This window comes from Aedes aegypti, chromosome 1 (genome assembly GCF_002204515.2).
Source record: "Aedes aegypti strain LVP_AGWG chromosome 1, AaegL5.0 Primary Assembly, whole genome shotgun sequence".
Classification (NCBI taxonomy): domain Eukaryota; kingdom Metazoa; phylum Arthropoda; class Insecta; order Diptera; family Culicidae; genus Aedes; species Aedes aegypti.
In genome coordinates, this window is record NC_035107.1 from 176,848,845 (window position 1) to 176,866,079 (window position 17,235).

The 17,235-nt window shown below is 38.4% G+C and overlaps 1 protein-coding gene across 5 annotated transcripts in view; it reads left to right on the plus strand.

The window, feature by feature from the left end:
• Positions 1-771: 771 nt before the first annotated feature.
• LOC5574603 (LIM and senescent cell antigen-like-containing domain protein 1) overlaps positions 772-17,235 on the plus strand; it is a 49,718-nt gene continuing 33,254 nt past the window's right edge. Inside the window, exons 1-3 of one of the 5 annotated variants that reach the window (XM_021853835.1) lie at positions 772-987; positions 1,067-1,139; positions 1,322-1,386. In XM_021853835.1, coding sequence (XP_021709527.1) covers positions 1,370-1,386 — 17 coding nt within the window. In that variant the 5' untranslated portion in view covers positions 772-987; positions 1,067-1,139; positions 1,322-1,369. Of the gene's footprint in view, positions 1,140-1,321; positions 1,387-17,235 lie in introns of all 5 variants that reach the window. The other 4 variants (XM_001655167.2, XM_021853853.1, XM_001655169.2 and 1 more) reach the window with 4 other exon arrangements.

Genomic DNA, 17,235 nt, shown 5'->3' on the forward strand with positions numbered 1-17,235 from the left:
CCTGATGATAGTTAAATCATGCATGACACATGTACCGAAAACGAATGAATTGAACAAGTTAGCACTGCTTTTTCTTTCCGAGTGATGATTGTTTTGACCGCATTTCACTGATCATTTAGAACGATTTGAAAACAATCATCATCATCGACTGAGAAAAGGCAGTGCTAACGTGTTCATTTTTTGTATTCTTTGAAGCTCACGGTGGTGCTCTTGGCTCACCCACAGTGGATTTACAAATGTGCTTCATAATTAACTATTTTTTACAATTTATTTTCGTAAGGTAAATGGTAACTTTGAACGGGATTGACTTTTACATATGCATAGTCTTCATGTCTGAAAATTAAAAATCCGAAATTTTCATGCAGGCAAGCTTTTCAGTGAAAACACTTCCCGAAAAAAGAGATTTTCAAGAACCTCGAGATACAAACCTCAACCAAACTATGTTAAAACTTGCTCCAATCATAAAATCGTGTTCGGCAAAAGTTCGTAGAATTGAATAAACTACTATGTAGAGGTATTTTCGATACATTTTGATGTTTCGTTCGGTAGTTATGATTTTTTAAAGCTTGAAAATAGCCCAAAAACACATAATTGAATTGAAGCACAACTAAATTTACTCTAAATTGAGTGAAATTTTGGCCAGAAGTTCATTTCGCAATGAAAAATCAAAGTATTGGTTGACTGGCTAGTTTCCAGATATTTTTGAAAATATGAATAGGTCTAATCATGAATCACGATGATTCTTGCCGTCATTCGATTATGTACACAAAGTATTTACCTGCCGTAGTCCATTGATAAAATTGAATCATACATATAATTTTGTGAGATCTTTGTAAGATATCGTAAAATACAATAAAAAAATATCGCGTTTGCTCTAATTTTTACTATGATTTTTTTATGAATGAAGTTAAATGCATATGTGTGAGTGTATCGCATACTACTAGTTGATCATCAAAACATCTGTCATTTCTTCGCCCATTGAAAAAGGTGTGTAAATTCTACCTTCAACAATTATTTCTTATATTCAATAAGTCCAGCGATTACGTTGTGATTGTCGTATATACAGCTGTTATCAGTAAAAGCGTCGGAATTCCGAATAAAGGGATAACTCAGATAAGGCTTCCAAATATCGAAAATACGTAAGTACCATTCATAGCATTCAGCACTGCGAAGGCCAGGGAGGGCGGATCACCGCCTCTTCATTTTGATTTTGGTCGCTTTATCCCGGGGATGAAAATGTCCCTTGGCTATTCCTAAACCGAACTGTGTGAAATATTAGAAACGCATGAACAGAATTTTCTCTTTTCCGATATATTTACAGACCAAATAAGCATTGTTTGAAAATCTTTTGAGCTTCTTTACTGTAAAAATGCCCCCAGTTGCAGGGTAAGCTGGAATCAATACTAAACCCATTAAATTATCTCACATGTCGCAGAATATACGCTTTAATAACAATTTACTAATATACTAATTAATGAAATAGTGAATTTCAGATGGGACTAATTAGTATTTATTTCGTAACGTCATTTGATTTGTATCGAAAACTTTCGATGCACAGAAAGAAGTTAGCGATATTCATTTTTACCATATATGGCAAAAAATTTACGAAAGCCGCAATATGATAATTTTTTTTGGGTAGTGGTAGTATGGAATCTATCTTCAACTAAAGTATTGTATGTTTTTTTTGTTTTTGTTGATGATCTCATTTGCTGGACGAGTAACCCAACCAGGGAATGAGAATTAATTGAAAACTAATTTTGATGTGATCAGAACCGCAGCGTGACCCCAAGGCGCCCTTGGCGAACTCCCATTTATACGTCCCTTAGCCAGGGGCCAGAGCATTTTTAAAGGATTTAGAAAATCCTTTCTAGCGTTATGTCTCTACTGCAACATAGCCTGCTTCTCAGCTTAGTGTTCTTATGAGTACTTCCACAGTTATTGACTGAGAGCTTTCTTAGCCAATTGACCAGTTTTGCATGTGTATATCGTGGGCGAGAAAATCTCCAAACCGAAAAGATCCAGGACCGTGGTGGGATTCGAACCCACGACCCTCAGCTTGGGGGCACCTGGAATGATTTAGAATACCTAACGTTTAACTGGCTAGACAAATTCCGCAACAAAATTCTATTGTGATATCTGTCCAAATTATTATTTGCTGAAATTTGCCGAGCCAACATTTTCTGTAAACCGAATTGATGATCTTCAGTGCAGAACGCTGAAAATCAGCAGGTTTCTACTGAAACTCAGTAATTTGATTTGCTGAAAATATCAGTTCAACAAATTTCAGCAAATTATTGCTGATTTCAGTGAAAAAAATGGTTTGCAGTTTTCATTAAACTTAGAGTCCTTTTAATCGTGAATTTGATACTTTCATTTATTAATTAAATACTCAACAAAAAATTTGAAAGAGGGATAAACCCCTTTGAGTTATTTCTTTTTGAAATCTTTCTCAAAGAGGCACAAAACCTCTTATCTTATCATATAACGTTACAAAACAAAACTAAACTTATACTAATGACTTATACGGCAAATATATACCATAGCAGAGTTACAAACTGCAACACGAATCCATTATTAAATGAAGCATGGGCTGACTTCCATAGCAGGAGGAGGGAAGGGTTCTGCAAAAAGAAAAAGAATCCATCCTCATCTGCAAAATATGAGGCCCGCGCCACTAGTGAAGCGAGTAATAATCTGAAGTTCAAGGAAGTGGGGGGAGGAGAAAATAATGCTGATCTTGAAGTGCCCGAGAAACGTCGAGGTTTGTGTGGTGCGACACGCAAACGGCTGAAGAAGCTGTTAAAGAGTGGTATGGACTTTTCTGAAGCCCGAAAACGAGCTAAAGTCCCTCTAGTAAGTACTCCGAAGAGACAAAGAAAGGATGATCTCGACCGTACCAACAGTAGTGATGAAAAGCCTGCGTCTAAAAAGATTTGCGAGGTTGGGCTCTCTCAGGAAGGTAAAACGAATAACTGGGTTGGTGAAGCCCATGCATAGAAGGTAAATTTAAATATTCCTTCACAATAAAGCGTAGCGATACCAGTCGATAGGAATGTGGGGGTAAATGCCAGGGACTCCGTACCTGTGTACTCACGTGAACCAAAAACGCGATAGGGTACGAGATGCCCTCTCAGTGCCATCGTACAGTGAAATTGCTAGCAGGGTAAGGCTAGGGCTCATGTTTATGTTTATGCTTATGTTTATTGATATTCATCAAAAGGCTGAGTTGCCCAAATAATGATAAAAAAAAATAAGTACATGAAACGTAACTAATCAAACAATAAAAGCAAACAAAATTTACAAACAAATTAAAGCAAAAACAGACATTTAAAAACAACTATCTTCTAAAATATTCTGAGAATCTACTACGGAGTACTCCGCGAGACAAGTGGTAGTCAAAGAGTGACGAAACGCGATTGAAGGTTCGTTGGAGTCCATTGATAGCTCCATGCATTGCGTAGTTTGTGCTACGATAGGGCAGTCGCAGCATTGCACTGTTACGCAGAGCCCGAGGTTGAACGTTGACGTTTATCTGTTGCAATATAGATGCAGTCAATCCGGTTACCCAGTGCATCAGCGATCAGAAGAGCCTTAGTAGTATCCCGTCTGGATGAAAGTGGCTCCAAACGAATCAGCTGACATCGGCTCTCATAGCTGGGCAGACGAAAAGGATTATTCCAGGGTAGTCTTCGAAGGGCATATCGAAGGAAACGCCGTTGAATGGATTCTATTCTTTCTGCGCCGTTGCTGTAGGATGGGCTCCATACAGTTGAGCAGTATTCTAGCGAGGAACGGACTAAGGAAGAGTAAAGTGCCTTCAGACAATGAACGTCGGTGAAGTTTTTGGCACAGCGAAAAATAAACCCAAGCGTCCTGGATGCCTTGTCTACTACGTACGAAATGTGCTGTTTGTACGTGAGTTGAGAATCCAAAATTACTCCCAAGTCCTTAACATGCTCTACTCGTTCTATGTCCGTTCCACGCAAAGTGTATTGATAGACAAACGGTTGCTTTTTCCTTGAGAAGGTTATCACAGAGCACTTGTCAGGGTTGACTACCATACGATTCACACTGCACCATTTGGCAAAGACGTCAAGTTGCTGTTGCAGAAAACGGCAATCGTCGATGGAGCGTATGCGGAGAAATATTTTGAGATCGTCCGCGGAAGACAATCGTGGTCCTTTAAGCGCCAAATTCACATCGTTGAAATACAGGAGAAATATCAGGGGGCCCAGGTGGCTTCCTTGAGGGATACCCGATGATGCAGAGAAAGTGTCGGAGTGACAGTCTCCTATGGCAACAAGTAGATGGCGGTCTGTCAAATAGCTATGAAACCATTGTAAAATATTCCCGTTAATTCCAAGCCTTTCTAATTTTGCGATCGCTATGGCATGGTTTAGCTTGTCAAAGGCCGCGGACAAATCAGTATAAATCACATCTGTCTGCGCTCTTTGGGTCATACTTTCAGTAGCGTATGAAGTGAGACACAACAAGTTGGTGGTTGTAGAGCGCCCAGCGATGAACCCGTGCTGATCATCGCTCAAATATTGTTTGCAGTGGAAAAGTAATGGTCCCATGACTACTAGTTCGAATAACTTCGAAACTGCACTCAGCGATGTTATTCCAGCGAAGGGAAAGTTCCGCATGATAATGACAATCGGAACAGCCGACAAAGAGGGTGCAGTAAGTGATCGATATTTGTCTTAAGAAAAGCTGGAGGTACACCGTCAGGTCCTAGATTGAATGATGTTTTGAGTTGGGAAGCAGTATCGGCTATCATCGATTCATCAATATGGAAGGTGCTTAGCGAATGACTAAATAATGGCAGCCCATTGACGGCAAGGTTGACTTGGTCCGCATCCAACGTTTCGGTGGAGAACACTTCGGCGAATTTGGCACCGAAGAGTTGACAAATCTCTGAAGTTGATGATCCCAATCGGCCGTTGTATAACATTGATGAGGACTCTTTACGCTGCTCATTCACAAAATTCCAAAAAGCTTTCAGATTAGCTCTCAGTTTTCGTTGAATTCCACGTTGATAAAGTGAGTACGAGCGTTGACTCACGCGCTTATACTCCTTGTTCAATCTGAGGTACCGGCATTTTAGCTGAGGAGTGCGATGCTTGGTGTATTGTCGTAAGGCGGCTCGTTTCGAAGTTTTTAGTCGCCGAAGCTCGTTGGTCATCCAAGGGATACGCGTTTTGTCCTGAAAAACCTGTTTCGGAACATGTCGATCGATAACGTAGGAGAGCTCATGCTCAAGAATTATCCTGCAATTGAGCTGTCAACTAACCAGCAACATGTAGTTCAAGAAGCTTTTTTGTTGGCTGTTGTTCAGCAACGCCGGGAACTGTTCAAACCTAAATTTACTTGCTGTCGATTCCGGCCTGGGTATTCAGTGCTCACATGTTAGAACATACACACAGCTGATTGGGTCAAGAACAAGTTCTCTTGTTTAACACTATGGGAAGGAGCTGATCTAGTAGTAGTCAGGGTGGCCACCAAACCGGGAAAAACGGGAAAAGCGGGAAAAAGACGGGAATTTCAATCCATCGGGAAAAAGACGGGGAAAACCGGGAATTTGAGATGATCACCGGGAAAATAATTTCGAATGAAGATCTTTAAGCTCTAAATCTACAAAATCACCAAAATTAGTCGTAGAAAGTTGTTACGGTTGATGATAGTGCCATTAAGCATGTGTAATTATGCATAAATACCTTTTAAACAATAATGTTTAAATGTATTTTATTGTAGATTTATTACTTCTTAGAACTGTTTCACTTCACTAATTGGTTAGCAATGTTTCGAAATATTTTATGATTTTTCCCTCTTACTATTGACTTGATTGTTCTCTAACTTATCTGACTCGAAGTTTTGAATAAGATTTTCAAAACTTCTTCCAGGCAGTTTAAGCACTCGAAATTTTCTTTATTTGCTTTAAATAAATCAATAAATCCAAATGTTCTTGAAAACCTGAAAACTTGTTCTTGAAAATTAATCATAAGAGCTTCTAATTAACTCTAATTGACCAAAAGTTGTATAAGTAAGGTGAGATACATGATTCAACACCGTTGGCTTTGTTTGCTTTATTTCATCCTTACCTTGAACTTATTTGCTTAAGTAAACTTTTCGTTTCTATGAAGATAAAAAAAATATTTTGAATTGAAATACTTTTAAATATTGTAGTAAGATGCACAAAAGGAAATGGAATGGTGCTTTTATGTCACGAGTTGGCTTGAGAACAAGACGATCGATTTGCACAATTCTTTCACTTTTGTTTGCCTCAAATGCCCCAACGTGTTTGTGTGGAATAATATTTCTGAAAATCCTCCGAGTAGAGAAAACAAATAATATAAATTTGACACAAATTTAGGGTTTTTTTTTAATGCCTGCTGTACGGCCTACTGGACAATACAACGTTTGCCAGGACAACCAGTTGTTGGTAAACATGGGTTTGGTAGCTTTTAAAACAAATCCCTGTCAAAGTGAATTAAAATTTCCAAGAATAGAAAGCACAATTGAGCTAAATGAGCACACTTAAAATAAATCGCAGTATCCTGTGAAATAAATCACCGAATTCGAACTGTAAACAACCAAAATACAGATTTTCCTGTGAAATCTATTATTTTACCGAAAAAATACGTGAAATCGACTGTTTTACCGGAGAAAATCCGTGAAATCTACTATTTCATCGGAAAAATCCGTGAAACAAACAATTTTACTGTAACCCTGAGAAATACCAACGAACAGTTCGGTAAAGCATTATTTTCACCGAACTTCTGTAAAATCGTGTGACAGCCGCTCTGGCAGGCATGAGCTTCCTTTTGTTTCAGTTTTTGCACACCATTATCAAGCAGTGAAAGCTGGCTTAGTGGTAGCAATCCTCCTTCCTGATTGGAAGGTCGTGTGTTTGATTCCAAGTCGAACCATTTTCTTGTTTTTCTTTATGATTTTTTTCAATCATTTTACAGATTGTTCGGTAATTTTTCACCGAACCTTCAGCTGTTGAGATTACGGTGTAATTTCACCGTAATCCGTTTTTTTTTTAGTGTGAGGGTATAAGTGACAGAAACCTAGTTTTGAGAAAATAGGCTTTTAAATTTTTCAGTAATTTTTCATTCTACACAATTGTGGAAGCCAAATACAAGCCAGTCTTCTACGAATAATATTATTTTTCCGATTGGTCGTAAAAATCTCCTTTAAATGCCATTGAAAAGCTTGAAGTAGATTTTTTTCAGTATACACACTAAGCTCATACGGTGGATTTCACCGTAATCTCAACAACTGAACAGTTCGGTGAAATAAAACACCGTAATTCCGTCGAAATTTTACGGATTCCAGTGATTTTTCACCCAATACTGTAAAAATTTACCGTACTCCGTTAATTTATTTCACCGAACTGTTCAGCTGTTGAGATTTTACAGGAATCCGTAAAATAATTTAAGTGTGTATTCGCCTTAAACCGACCAAAAGGGCACCCGTTTACGTTTGGGCCCCTCAATGAAAAAACGGGAAAATTTTGAAATTTATACCGGGAAACCGGGAAAAAAGCGGGAATTTCAAAATTAATATTTGGTGGCCACCCCGTAGTAGTGAACGAAGATAAAATCCCACGTCCCGAATAACTGGTCACCTTTCTCACGTGGAGTGCCAAGTACAGCAATGAAATGATATTATCACTCATTGAAAGCCAGAACGAAAACATCTGCACTGACGCGTGGAGGATTCTACAGCGCCACCTTAAAGGAGATCATGTTGAGCTTGTACTTACAGTTGATGATTCTTTACGTAAGCTGTCTAAAAAGGTAGTTTGTGTTAAATTATAGATACGGGCAGATTCTCATGAAAAAGAAACGCCATATTCAACCAATTACTGCCGATCAAAACCCCATTGATGTCCCAGAAGCATGGTGAATCCATTGGTTATAGATTCCATGAAAGTCCAAAGAGATCCAACAATTCCAGGGACACGTTGAAGACGTCCCTTCATCTTCGGTTGTGAACTTTGTAAATTATAATAGGGTGCGATGCAAATGACCACCACACAATATGGGGCAGTACTGATATTAATAAAAGATGAGAAGATCTTTTAAACTACATGTCTTCTAACAACATAGACATACGTAATATAGAGGATTCTCCTACTTTTGTAAACTCTATCCGACAAGAGGTTCTTGTTCTCACGATCTGATATCGGAAGAGATTGTGAACTGGCATGTTTCTGATGAAGAATCATTGTCAGATCATAAACAAATCCGGTTCGATTATAAAGCTGGATTAGGAATAACAAAAAGCTTTAGAAACCCAAAGAAAACCAATTGGGATCTCTATCGTTTTCATCTAATAAACAGAAATTCATATAATGGTGAACAGATTACAACTGTTTGATAGTTAGAGAGTGCCTCTGCCATCATATCATGCCTGTCCTGTTCAACAAAGGTCATCCAACAGGGATGTACCTTGGTGGAACGACAAGCTGGCAGAATTGAGGAAGAAATCCAGACGGTGGTTCAACCAAGGGACTGGCAGTACTATACCAATCAACACAATATTTCCGTAGCCAGCATTACAAGGCTCAAGCCAAAGGCCCAAGCTGACAGCCAACCTCAATGCAGTGTTGCATAGTTTTGATGCTGGCTACGGAAGCATCACAATCTGACAGTCCCTTGGGTTCAACAGAGCAAAAATAACTTCCCAAGTAACCACAACATTATACCATTGCATTAATTTGGTCGAAAGTCAACATTTTTTGCATTAATAATGTTATCATGCATTTTTTCAATAACTGTCAAGCAATGATGCATTTGATTAAAATTGTAAATGCTTTGTAGCATTATTTTAATATAGCATTATGCTAAGCGTTTAGAGTGAATATACAATTATGCTGTCATACAAGATTACATAACCTCATTAAACGCACTCGAATCTGTAATTAATAAGTAAGACGATCGAGCACGTTCGCACTCGCTTATTGCGTTTTGTGGGATATGGAAGAATAATGAAATAACTATCTTTCATCTCGAACCCCCATTTCATGATCTAAGGATATATGTATTCATTCAAAATGTTTTGTATTTTATCTATGAGACTCTTTTATTCATAAGGAGCGAGAGGAAATGTCGATCAATTTCTCTCCCCTGAAATCTATTTAATGCACTAGGGCTTTGTTTTGTGGGATAAGTTCAGTTGTTTCCTCTACGAGAAAGAATGGTGATCAAATTCTTTCTATTGATGTTTCATTTGGTGAGGAAAGGAAATCAATCGCCGAAGAGAATTCTTTCTATTCGTAATAACTGGGCGAATAGTAATGTTAACACACACGGTGGCTTCGTTTATAAGGAACTTTTATCCTACCTTATTACATCAGCAGCTTTAGCACAGGACACCAACGCGCCAGGCATCCAGCACACCATCATCCTAATTGTGGGTTCGAATCCTGATACCAACAAAAAAAATCATTAAGCTGGTAAAGAAAACCATTGAAAGGTAGTCAATGGATTCATTGTTTTGTTTATTTTTAACGCAAGCCCTAAACATACATTATTTTAAGCTAATATACATCATGAACCCTAAATATACAAACATAAATGCTTTAGTAGGGCTTGTGCATTAAAACTGCTTTACCAAGTATTGCATTAATTTGGTTGTTGTGGGGCCCTTTCCCACTTTAATTATGCTTTATAAAGCTCTTAAAGGTTATGTCACTTTAAAACAAAATCTGATAGCACACTATAGAGCAAACATAAAGTATTCATATATAGCTTCGTGGTTACTTGGGTTCTGATTGAGTTCAATACAAAAAAGCCTTAACAGAATACAAAAAAGAATTACAGTAGGCCAAATAAAAGGCCTGGAGACGGGTATGTGAAAATATCAACAACGCTCCTACAGCTGCAAGGCTGCACAAAGTCCTTTCGAAAGACCATTCAAATGGTCTAGGTAGCCTCAATAAAGAAGACGGCAGTTTCACTGTCGATTCTTTAGAAACATTGGAAGCAATAATGAGAAGTCATTTCCCAGGATCGATTCCATGTTCGGAAGAAAAGCAGGTCTTAAATGAGGCAAGCCATGTATGGTCAACAAATGCCTATCAGAAAGCTTGCAATATTTTCACAGGTCGAATGGACTTTCTTTTCAGCTCTTTAAATCAGCCGGGAAAGATGAAGTTTTTCCAGCTTTACTACAACAGGGAAAAGAGCCCAGACGGCATCCCATCTCTTATTCTGAAGATGTGCTTTTCAGTTCTTCAGTTCCCTTTGCTTCACATCTTCAATCTGTCTTTACGTTGTGGATCGTTTCCAGAAATCTGGAAGTCGTCGTATTTATTTCCTGTCTTCATAAAGGGATGCAGACGTGTCATCTCAAACTATCGTGGGATTGCCGCCTTGTGTGCCACTTCCAAGCTATTCGAATTGGTTGTCATGGACTTCATTACTCACAACTGTTCAAGTTACATTTCGGAAACTCAACACGGATTCATGCCGCACCGATCAACCACAACGAACCTGGTATCGTATACATCCTTTATAACCCGCTGCATTGAAAAAGGACTTCAAGTTGATGCAATTTACATCGATCTCTCAGCGGCCTTCGACAAAATTAACCACAAAATTGCAGTAGCCAAACTAGAGAGATTGGGCTTCACTGGTTCCTTCCTATCCTGGTTACAGTTATATTTGATCGGTCGTTCTATGTCTGTTAAAATCGGAGGATGCTTATCATCACCATTTCAAGTAACATCAGGGGTTCCTCAAGGAAGCCATTTAGGACCTGTAATTTTTCTTCTTTATCTTAACGATGTAAACCTGTCTCTCAAATGTTTCAAGTTATCTTATGCTGATGATTTTAAATTACACTACGTCATCAACGACCACAACGACGCTGATTTTTTGCAATGTCAGCTGGATGTTTTTGTTGATTGGTGTAAGACGAACAGGATGGTCATGAATGCGACTAAATGTTCAATCATTTCATTCACTCGTAAACATAGAACTATAATGTCGGATTACCATGTTTCTGACCACACATTGGAACGCGTAAGTTCAATCAAAGACCTTGGTGTCATCGTGGACAGCAACCTGTCATTCCGTGATCATGTCTCATATGTTGTTGGTAAAGCTTCCAAGAGTCTAGGTTCCATTTTTCGTGCCGGTAAACATTTTTCTGATGTTTATTGCCTTAAAACTTTATAGGGAAAGTGTACCAGTTATGGCCATAGTGGTTCCCTATTTGGCCATATGTGATATTTTGAAAACTTTCATATTTTAAATCTTTTTGAATGTTTTAGCATCAAGATATATCTTAAATCTAACTCGTACAACACACAAAAATTTTCAAAATTTAAAGACATTAAAGTTATCACGTATGGCGAAATAGGAAACCACTATGTCCATAACTGGTACACCTACCCTATTGTTCTTTGGTACGATCTAATCTCGAATATGCAGCTATTGTTTGGTCCCCACAATATCAGAACAGTATTTTACGTATTGAACGAATCCAAAGAAAGTTGATTCGATTTACGTTACGAAACCTACCGTGGACAGATCCCTCAAATTTACCAGAGTACAAAGACAGGTGTCAGTTAATTAACCTTAATTTACTCTCCACTCGTCGAAACCTTGCCAAACTTTTGTTCACCTGTGATGTGATACAGTCTAGAGTTGATTGTCCTGAACTGTTAGAAAAGTTTAATTTTGATATTCATCGTCGCGCACTCCGTTCTCACACATTTTTTCGGCTACCTTTGTGTAGAACCAATTACGGTAGAAATGAAGTTGTAAATAGTATGTGTCGTTTGTTTAATCAGTACTGTAATGTCTTTGATTATAATCTATCTCGTGCAGTTTTGAAGATTCGCTTTGCTGTAGTGTTACGTGTCTAGAATAAGATTCGATGTTTAAAAAGTGTATGTAAAATTAAGTATTAGATTAAGCTACGTCTTTGTATCATTTGGAATTGTGTTCTGTTGATAAGAAAAGACGGGTAGGTTTTGTGCCTATTTGAGAAAGAGGTTCAAATTGTTGGTCTCTACTCAAACGGGTTTTTCCCTACTCCTAAAAAAAATAAATGAAATGAAATGAAATGAAAAGAGAGGCTTTGTTCGCTCTTAACAGAAATTTTCAATGCTAGTGTTACGCTTTCATACATTCCTAAAGCGTGGCGAAAAGTTCAAGTTGTTTTCATTTCAAAAGCTGGTAAAAGGTATAAAACAACTCCCTAAGCCTTTAGACCTATTAGCCTTTCCTCTGTTCTTTTAAAGAAAATGGAAAAAATAATTGATGACAGCATCAAAGCAATAAGCTTAATTGAACTGCCTCTTTGCAAATCTCGATTTGCATATCAAGCAGGTAAATCTACAATCACGGCGCTACAATCGCTTGAAGGCAAAATCGAAAAAATCACTCCAAGCCAAAGCAATAGCCGTGGTTGCCTTTCTCGATATTGAAGGAGCATTCGACAATGCATCCTACAGCTCTATGAGCTCAGCAGTGGAAGCAAGAGGCTTGGATAAAATCATTATCGAATGGATAATGGCTATGCTTAAAGATCGGGAGATATCAGCTGATCTGGGAGGTGCGCAACTATCTATAAGATCTATGAAGGGATGCCCTCAAGGGGGAGTATCATCACCCTTACTGTAGTCTCTGGTAGAAGACGAACCCCTAAAACATTTAAAAAATCAAGGTTTTGAGGTGATTGGATATGCAGATGATGTAGATTTCTAATCGCCAGCAATCTGCATCTTACTCTCAAATGGTGTACACAGTACCAAAAAATAATGTGATTTACGTCTTTTGAGATGCACATAAAAGAAGCGAGCCGTATGACGTAAATTTGTGTCGAATTTCAAATACGTTAGTGTCTGATTCGGGAAATGTCGATCACAGTTCCATTGTTTTCGTGTCCTTTAACATGTAAAATTACATTTTTTATTCAATACATCTTCAAGGACACGTTTTCGTGTCGTTCCATCACTTACATCATGGGTCATTCAGTCATAACCAGAATTACGTCCAGAGTAATTTTCATTATTTTTAAGAGTGTAAGAAAGAGGGCTTAAATGTAAACCCTTCAAAAACTGTTTTAGTGCCGTTTACCAAAAGGAAAAAGGTAAATCTCACACAACCTTCGCTGGATGGAGTTCAAATTCAGTTCTCGGAAGAGGTTAAATGTCTTGAAGTGACTTTGGAGAAGAAATGGAATTGGAATTCACATCTGAATAATGTTATAAATAAGGGTATCAATGCCCTGTGGGTCTGCAATAAAGCCCTAGGGAAAACCTGGGGACTGTGGCCTAATATGGTACACTGGATTTATTCAGCAATAGTCCGGCCAAAAATTACTTATGCTTCATTGATATGGTGGCCCAAACGAAATGAGGTAACCGCTCAAAAGTAGCTAGCTAAGTTGCAAAGGCTTGCTTGTATATCAATTACAGGGGCAATGAAAAATATACCATCAGTTGCTTTAGATGCCCTTCTTAATATACTGCCTTTACATCAATTCGTTTAACTGCAAGCTGCAAAAAGTGCCTTGCAGTTTATTCGTTATAATAAAATATTAAATGGTGATCTAACGGGGCCAGGGATGGGAAATGTACTGTAGCAAACATTTACCACCTCGACATTCACATTTTTCTACACGACCATCAAAATCCAAAGCAAACCATGGCCGTTTAAATAAAAAAAACTGTCACGGCTCTTCAAAACTGTAATCTTCTTCTTCGCAACGTTTTTTCTAACCCGAATGCGAAATGACTCAAGCACAGTGGTGACACGATTTTTCCGGTTTTCGGGGTTTTGCATTTTTGCTCGATAATGGTAGCATGAAATTGAACTTGTTTATATGTATCGCAACGGAATGAGTGTGCTCTTGCTGTTAGCGCTAATAGATTTCAATTAGTTGAAAACACAAGCGAAATATTAGCGATTGAATTATTTAACGTTTTTTTCAATCATTCACCTCGAGATGGCTGCCCGAAAACGATCATAGTGGAGAGACAAAAACAGTCAAGCAGTGTGTGAACCGTTGGCAGCGCAACACCTGATGGTATTGATGCTGCTGCTGCTTTGTGTTTTGGTTGACTGGTAGAATCGATGAGCTGTGGCAAATTGTGCTCACAGTTCCCAAGCCTGAACGGGCACATGAAGATCATCATGGAATTTGATTTGAATTCAGATGTAACAACCATACACGATTGGATGACAACGAAGACCAACTATGATGTTCCCTTCAAAGTAGTTAAGCCAAGCCGCTATAGTTGGGATTCTGGTGGGTCGTGTTTACGTCCAGGTTCTATAGTGTTTTATACCGATTGGTCAAAGATGGACGACAATACCGGAGCTGGAGTTTTCGGCCTTGGCATCAGCAAGGCAATCGCTATGGGGCGCAGTCCCACTGTGTTCCAAACTGAAATACAAGCCATCATAGATTGTACAAATATTTGCCTTAAAAGGAACTACAGGTTTGCAAAGATCTGTATTTTCTCGGACAGTCAAGCAACTTTGAATGCTCTGAAGGTATTTACGTGTCGATCAAAGTTAGTGTGGGAGTGCATTCTTTCTCTGAAGCAATTGGCCAGGAGGAACAAAGTTACATTGTACTGGGTGCACGTTCATTGTGGTATTGAGGGGAATGAAATCGCCGACAATCTAGCAAGACCAGGGTGCAGCCTCGAGCTTAGTTGGCCCTGAACCTTTCTGTGTGGTTTCCATGGTAGAATTCAATTGGAATGCTACGGATACATCCAAGCAAGCGAAAAGATTCATAAAATCTAGCCTAACAAAAGCCCGGGCTATACTGAATCTTTTTTTTTTTTTTTTTTGAATATCTTTATTAGTATCATTCCAAGCATTACATTTATTTTTTTTCTTTAACTTCTTTATTAGTATCATTCCAAACATTACATTCATTATTTCTTATATCTAGGTGTTCTGTGTTATTAGGCAACACTATCATCCTAATTTGGTAAAACAAATCTAAGATTTTATTAACATTTTGTTAACAACATATTACATTTCATTTGCCGTAGCAGTTCAGATTTTTTACAGGTGAGTTGATTTCACCTGCTTATAAAAGAAAAAAAACGTTTTCGATACACTTAACCTAACTTAACCTAAACATATAACGCATTAATCGTGGCAATAGAAGATTGTAACGATTTTTGGCTGAAATTATTGATTATTTTATTTGACATTTGTTCCAATTTCAACATTGGATATTCTATGTAACTCATTGGTACTATACCAGGGAGGAAGCCTCAGAATCATTTTCAAAATTTTTCAAATAGCATACAACATGGCTGGCCTGAAAATTTGTTTGAATATCAAAAGCTTGTTCTTAAGATAAAGTTTTGATTTTCTATTAATAAGTGGATAGAGACGAGTTCTGTTTGATCTTTCGACCTTGACACTTGCTTTTGCCGGGGCGAGCGACGAGGGCAGGATCAAACATGTCGCGCGTCGGTCTCGTAAGTGAAAAAGTGGCATGATCGGTGAGTTCGGTTGAAGAAAGTGAAAAAGTGCCGCGATCGGTTAGTTCTGTTTGATCTTTCGACCTTGACACTTGCTTTTCCCGGGGCAAGCGACGAGGACAGGATCAAACATGTCGCGCGTCGGTCTCGTAAGTGAAAAAGTGGCATGATCGGTGAGTTCGGTTGAAGAAAGTGAAAAAGTGCCGCGATCGGTTAGTTCTGTTTGATCTTTCGACCTTGACACTTGCTTTTCCCGGGGCGAGCGACGAGGGCAGGATCAAACATGTCGCGCGTTGGTCTAGTAAGTGAAAAAGTGGCGTGATCGGTGAGTTCGGTTGGAGTAACTGAAAAAGTGCCGCGATCGGTTAGTTCTGTTTGATCCTTCGACCTTGACGCTTGCTCCTGGGCAGTGCGTCAAGAAAGCCCGAACAGTTTTTTTTATTCTTTTTGGGTCGCGCGCTTATTTTTTTTTCCTGAGTGCTTTTTTATAGCCGAGCAAACGAGTGAAGTCGAAAGTGGATTGTGGTTGCTCAGTCAAGGATAACGGATCAATTGGTGAGCTCGTTTCATGCTACTATTTCTAATCTATAAAATATGTATGACTGCACATTCAATCGTTACAATGGTGGGATGTAAATATGATTTTTCAACAAACTATGGATGGTTCGTCACTGTGAGTGTCGACACAAACTCTGATTCATGATTTATTTATGTTTAACATTTTTTTTTCAGAACACCTCTTATATACCTTTATTTTTGTAATTAAAAAAAACTTTGAATGGTTCGACACTACAAGTGTAGACTTGCGAAAGGTTCACTTTATTCAACAAACTTTGGATAGTTCGCCACTGTAAGTGTCGACATAAGAATAAGAGTGTTCTATGATGTCCCAACCAATCGAGTTTTTTGTTTCTTTTCAAATGAGTAAAATATAATAACACATGCTTTCGTCCTGACAGCTGTAGGAATGTTACATTTAGGTATTTGTTCAACAAACTTTGAATGGTTCGTCACCTCAAGTGTCGGCATAATTTTCCTCTACATAGAAATTGTTCATATCAAATGAAAATATTATATTTACGTATAAGCATGTATATATCTCACAAATCATTGTTTATCATGGTCTAATCGCTTATTAAAGTGAATCCTATGACCCAACGATCCTCCCCATTAACAAACATCCCTCCCAGTAACCTTTGTGGAGATGCAGAGGCAAACACGGTCTCCAAATAGCAAAGGTTACACACTAACATTCCTTCCCCCAATCCCACCTGACTGCAAGGACGTGGCCGGCGCCGTTATTGACCCTGTATAAATAGAGGCACTGAATTATGCACACTGAAGAAGATTATGGCCAATCCCAGCCGAACTTCTAGTTGATTCTTTGTGCATTTTCACTGACTTCGGTCAATCACGGAATAGCAACCATTGATATGTGTAGTCAGTCTAAGCTAAGCTAAGCTAAGCTCTATTAATAAGTGGATAGAGACATTTTACATATTTGTTACATTTGGATTGAATGCCCTCAATGTGATTTTTGAAAGGTAAATTCTTATCTAGCATGAGCCCTAGATACTTAACTTCATCTGACCAATTTATTGGAACCCCTCTCATCGTGACAACATGTCTACTTGAAGGTGTCAAATAAAGAGCTTTTGATTTATGTGCAAATATTATTAGTTGAGTTTTGGAAGCATTAGGAGTAGGGTTACCAGACGTACTCTTTTTAGAGTACATGTACTCTTTTTTGTCTTAAAAAT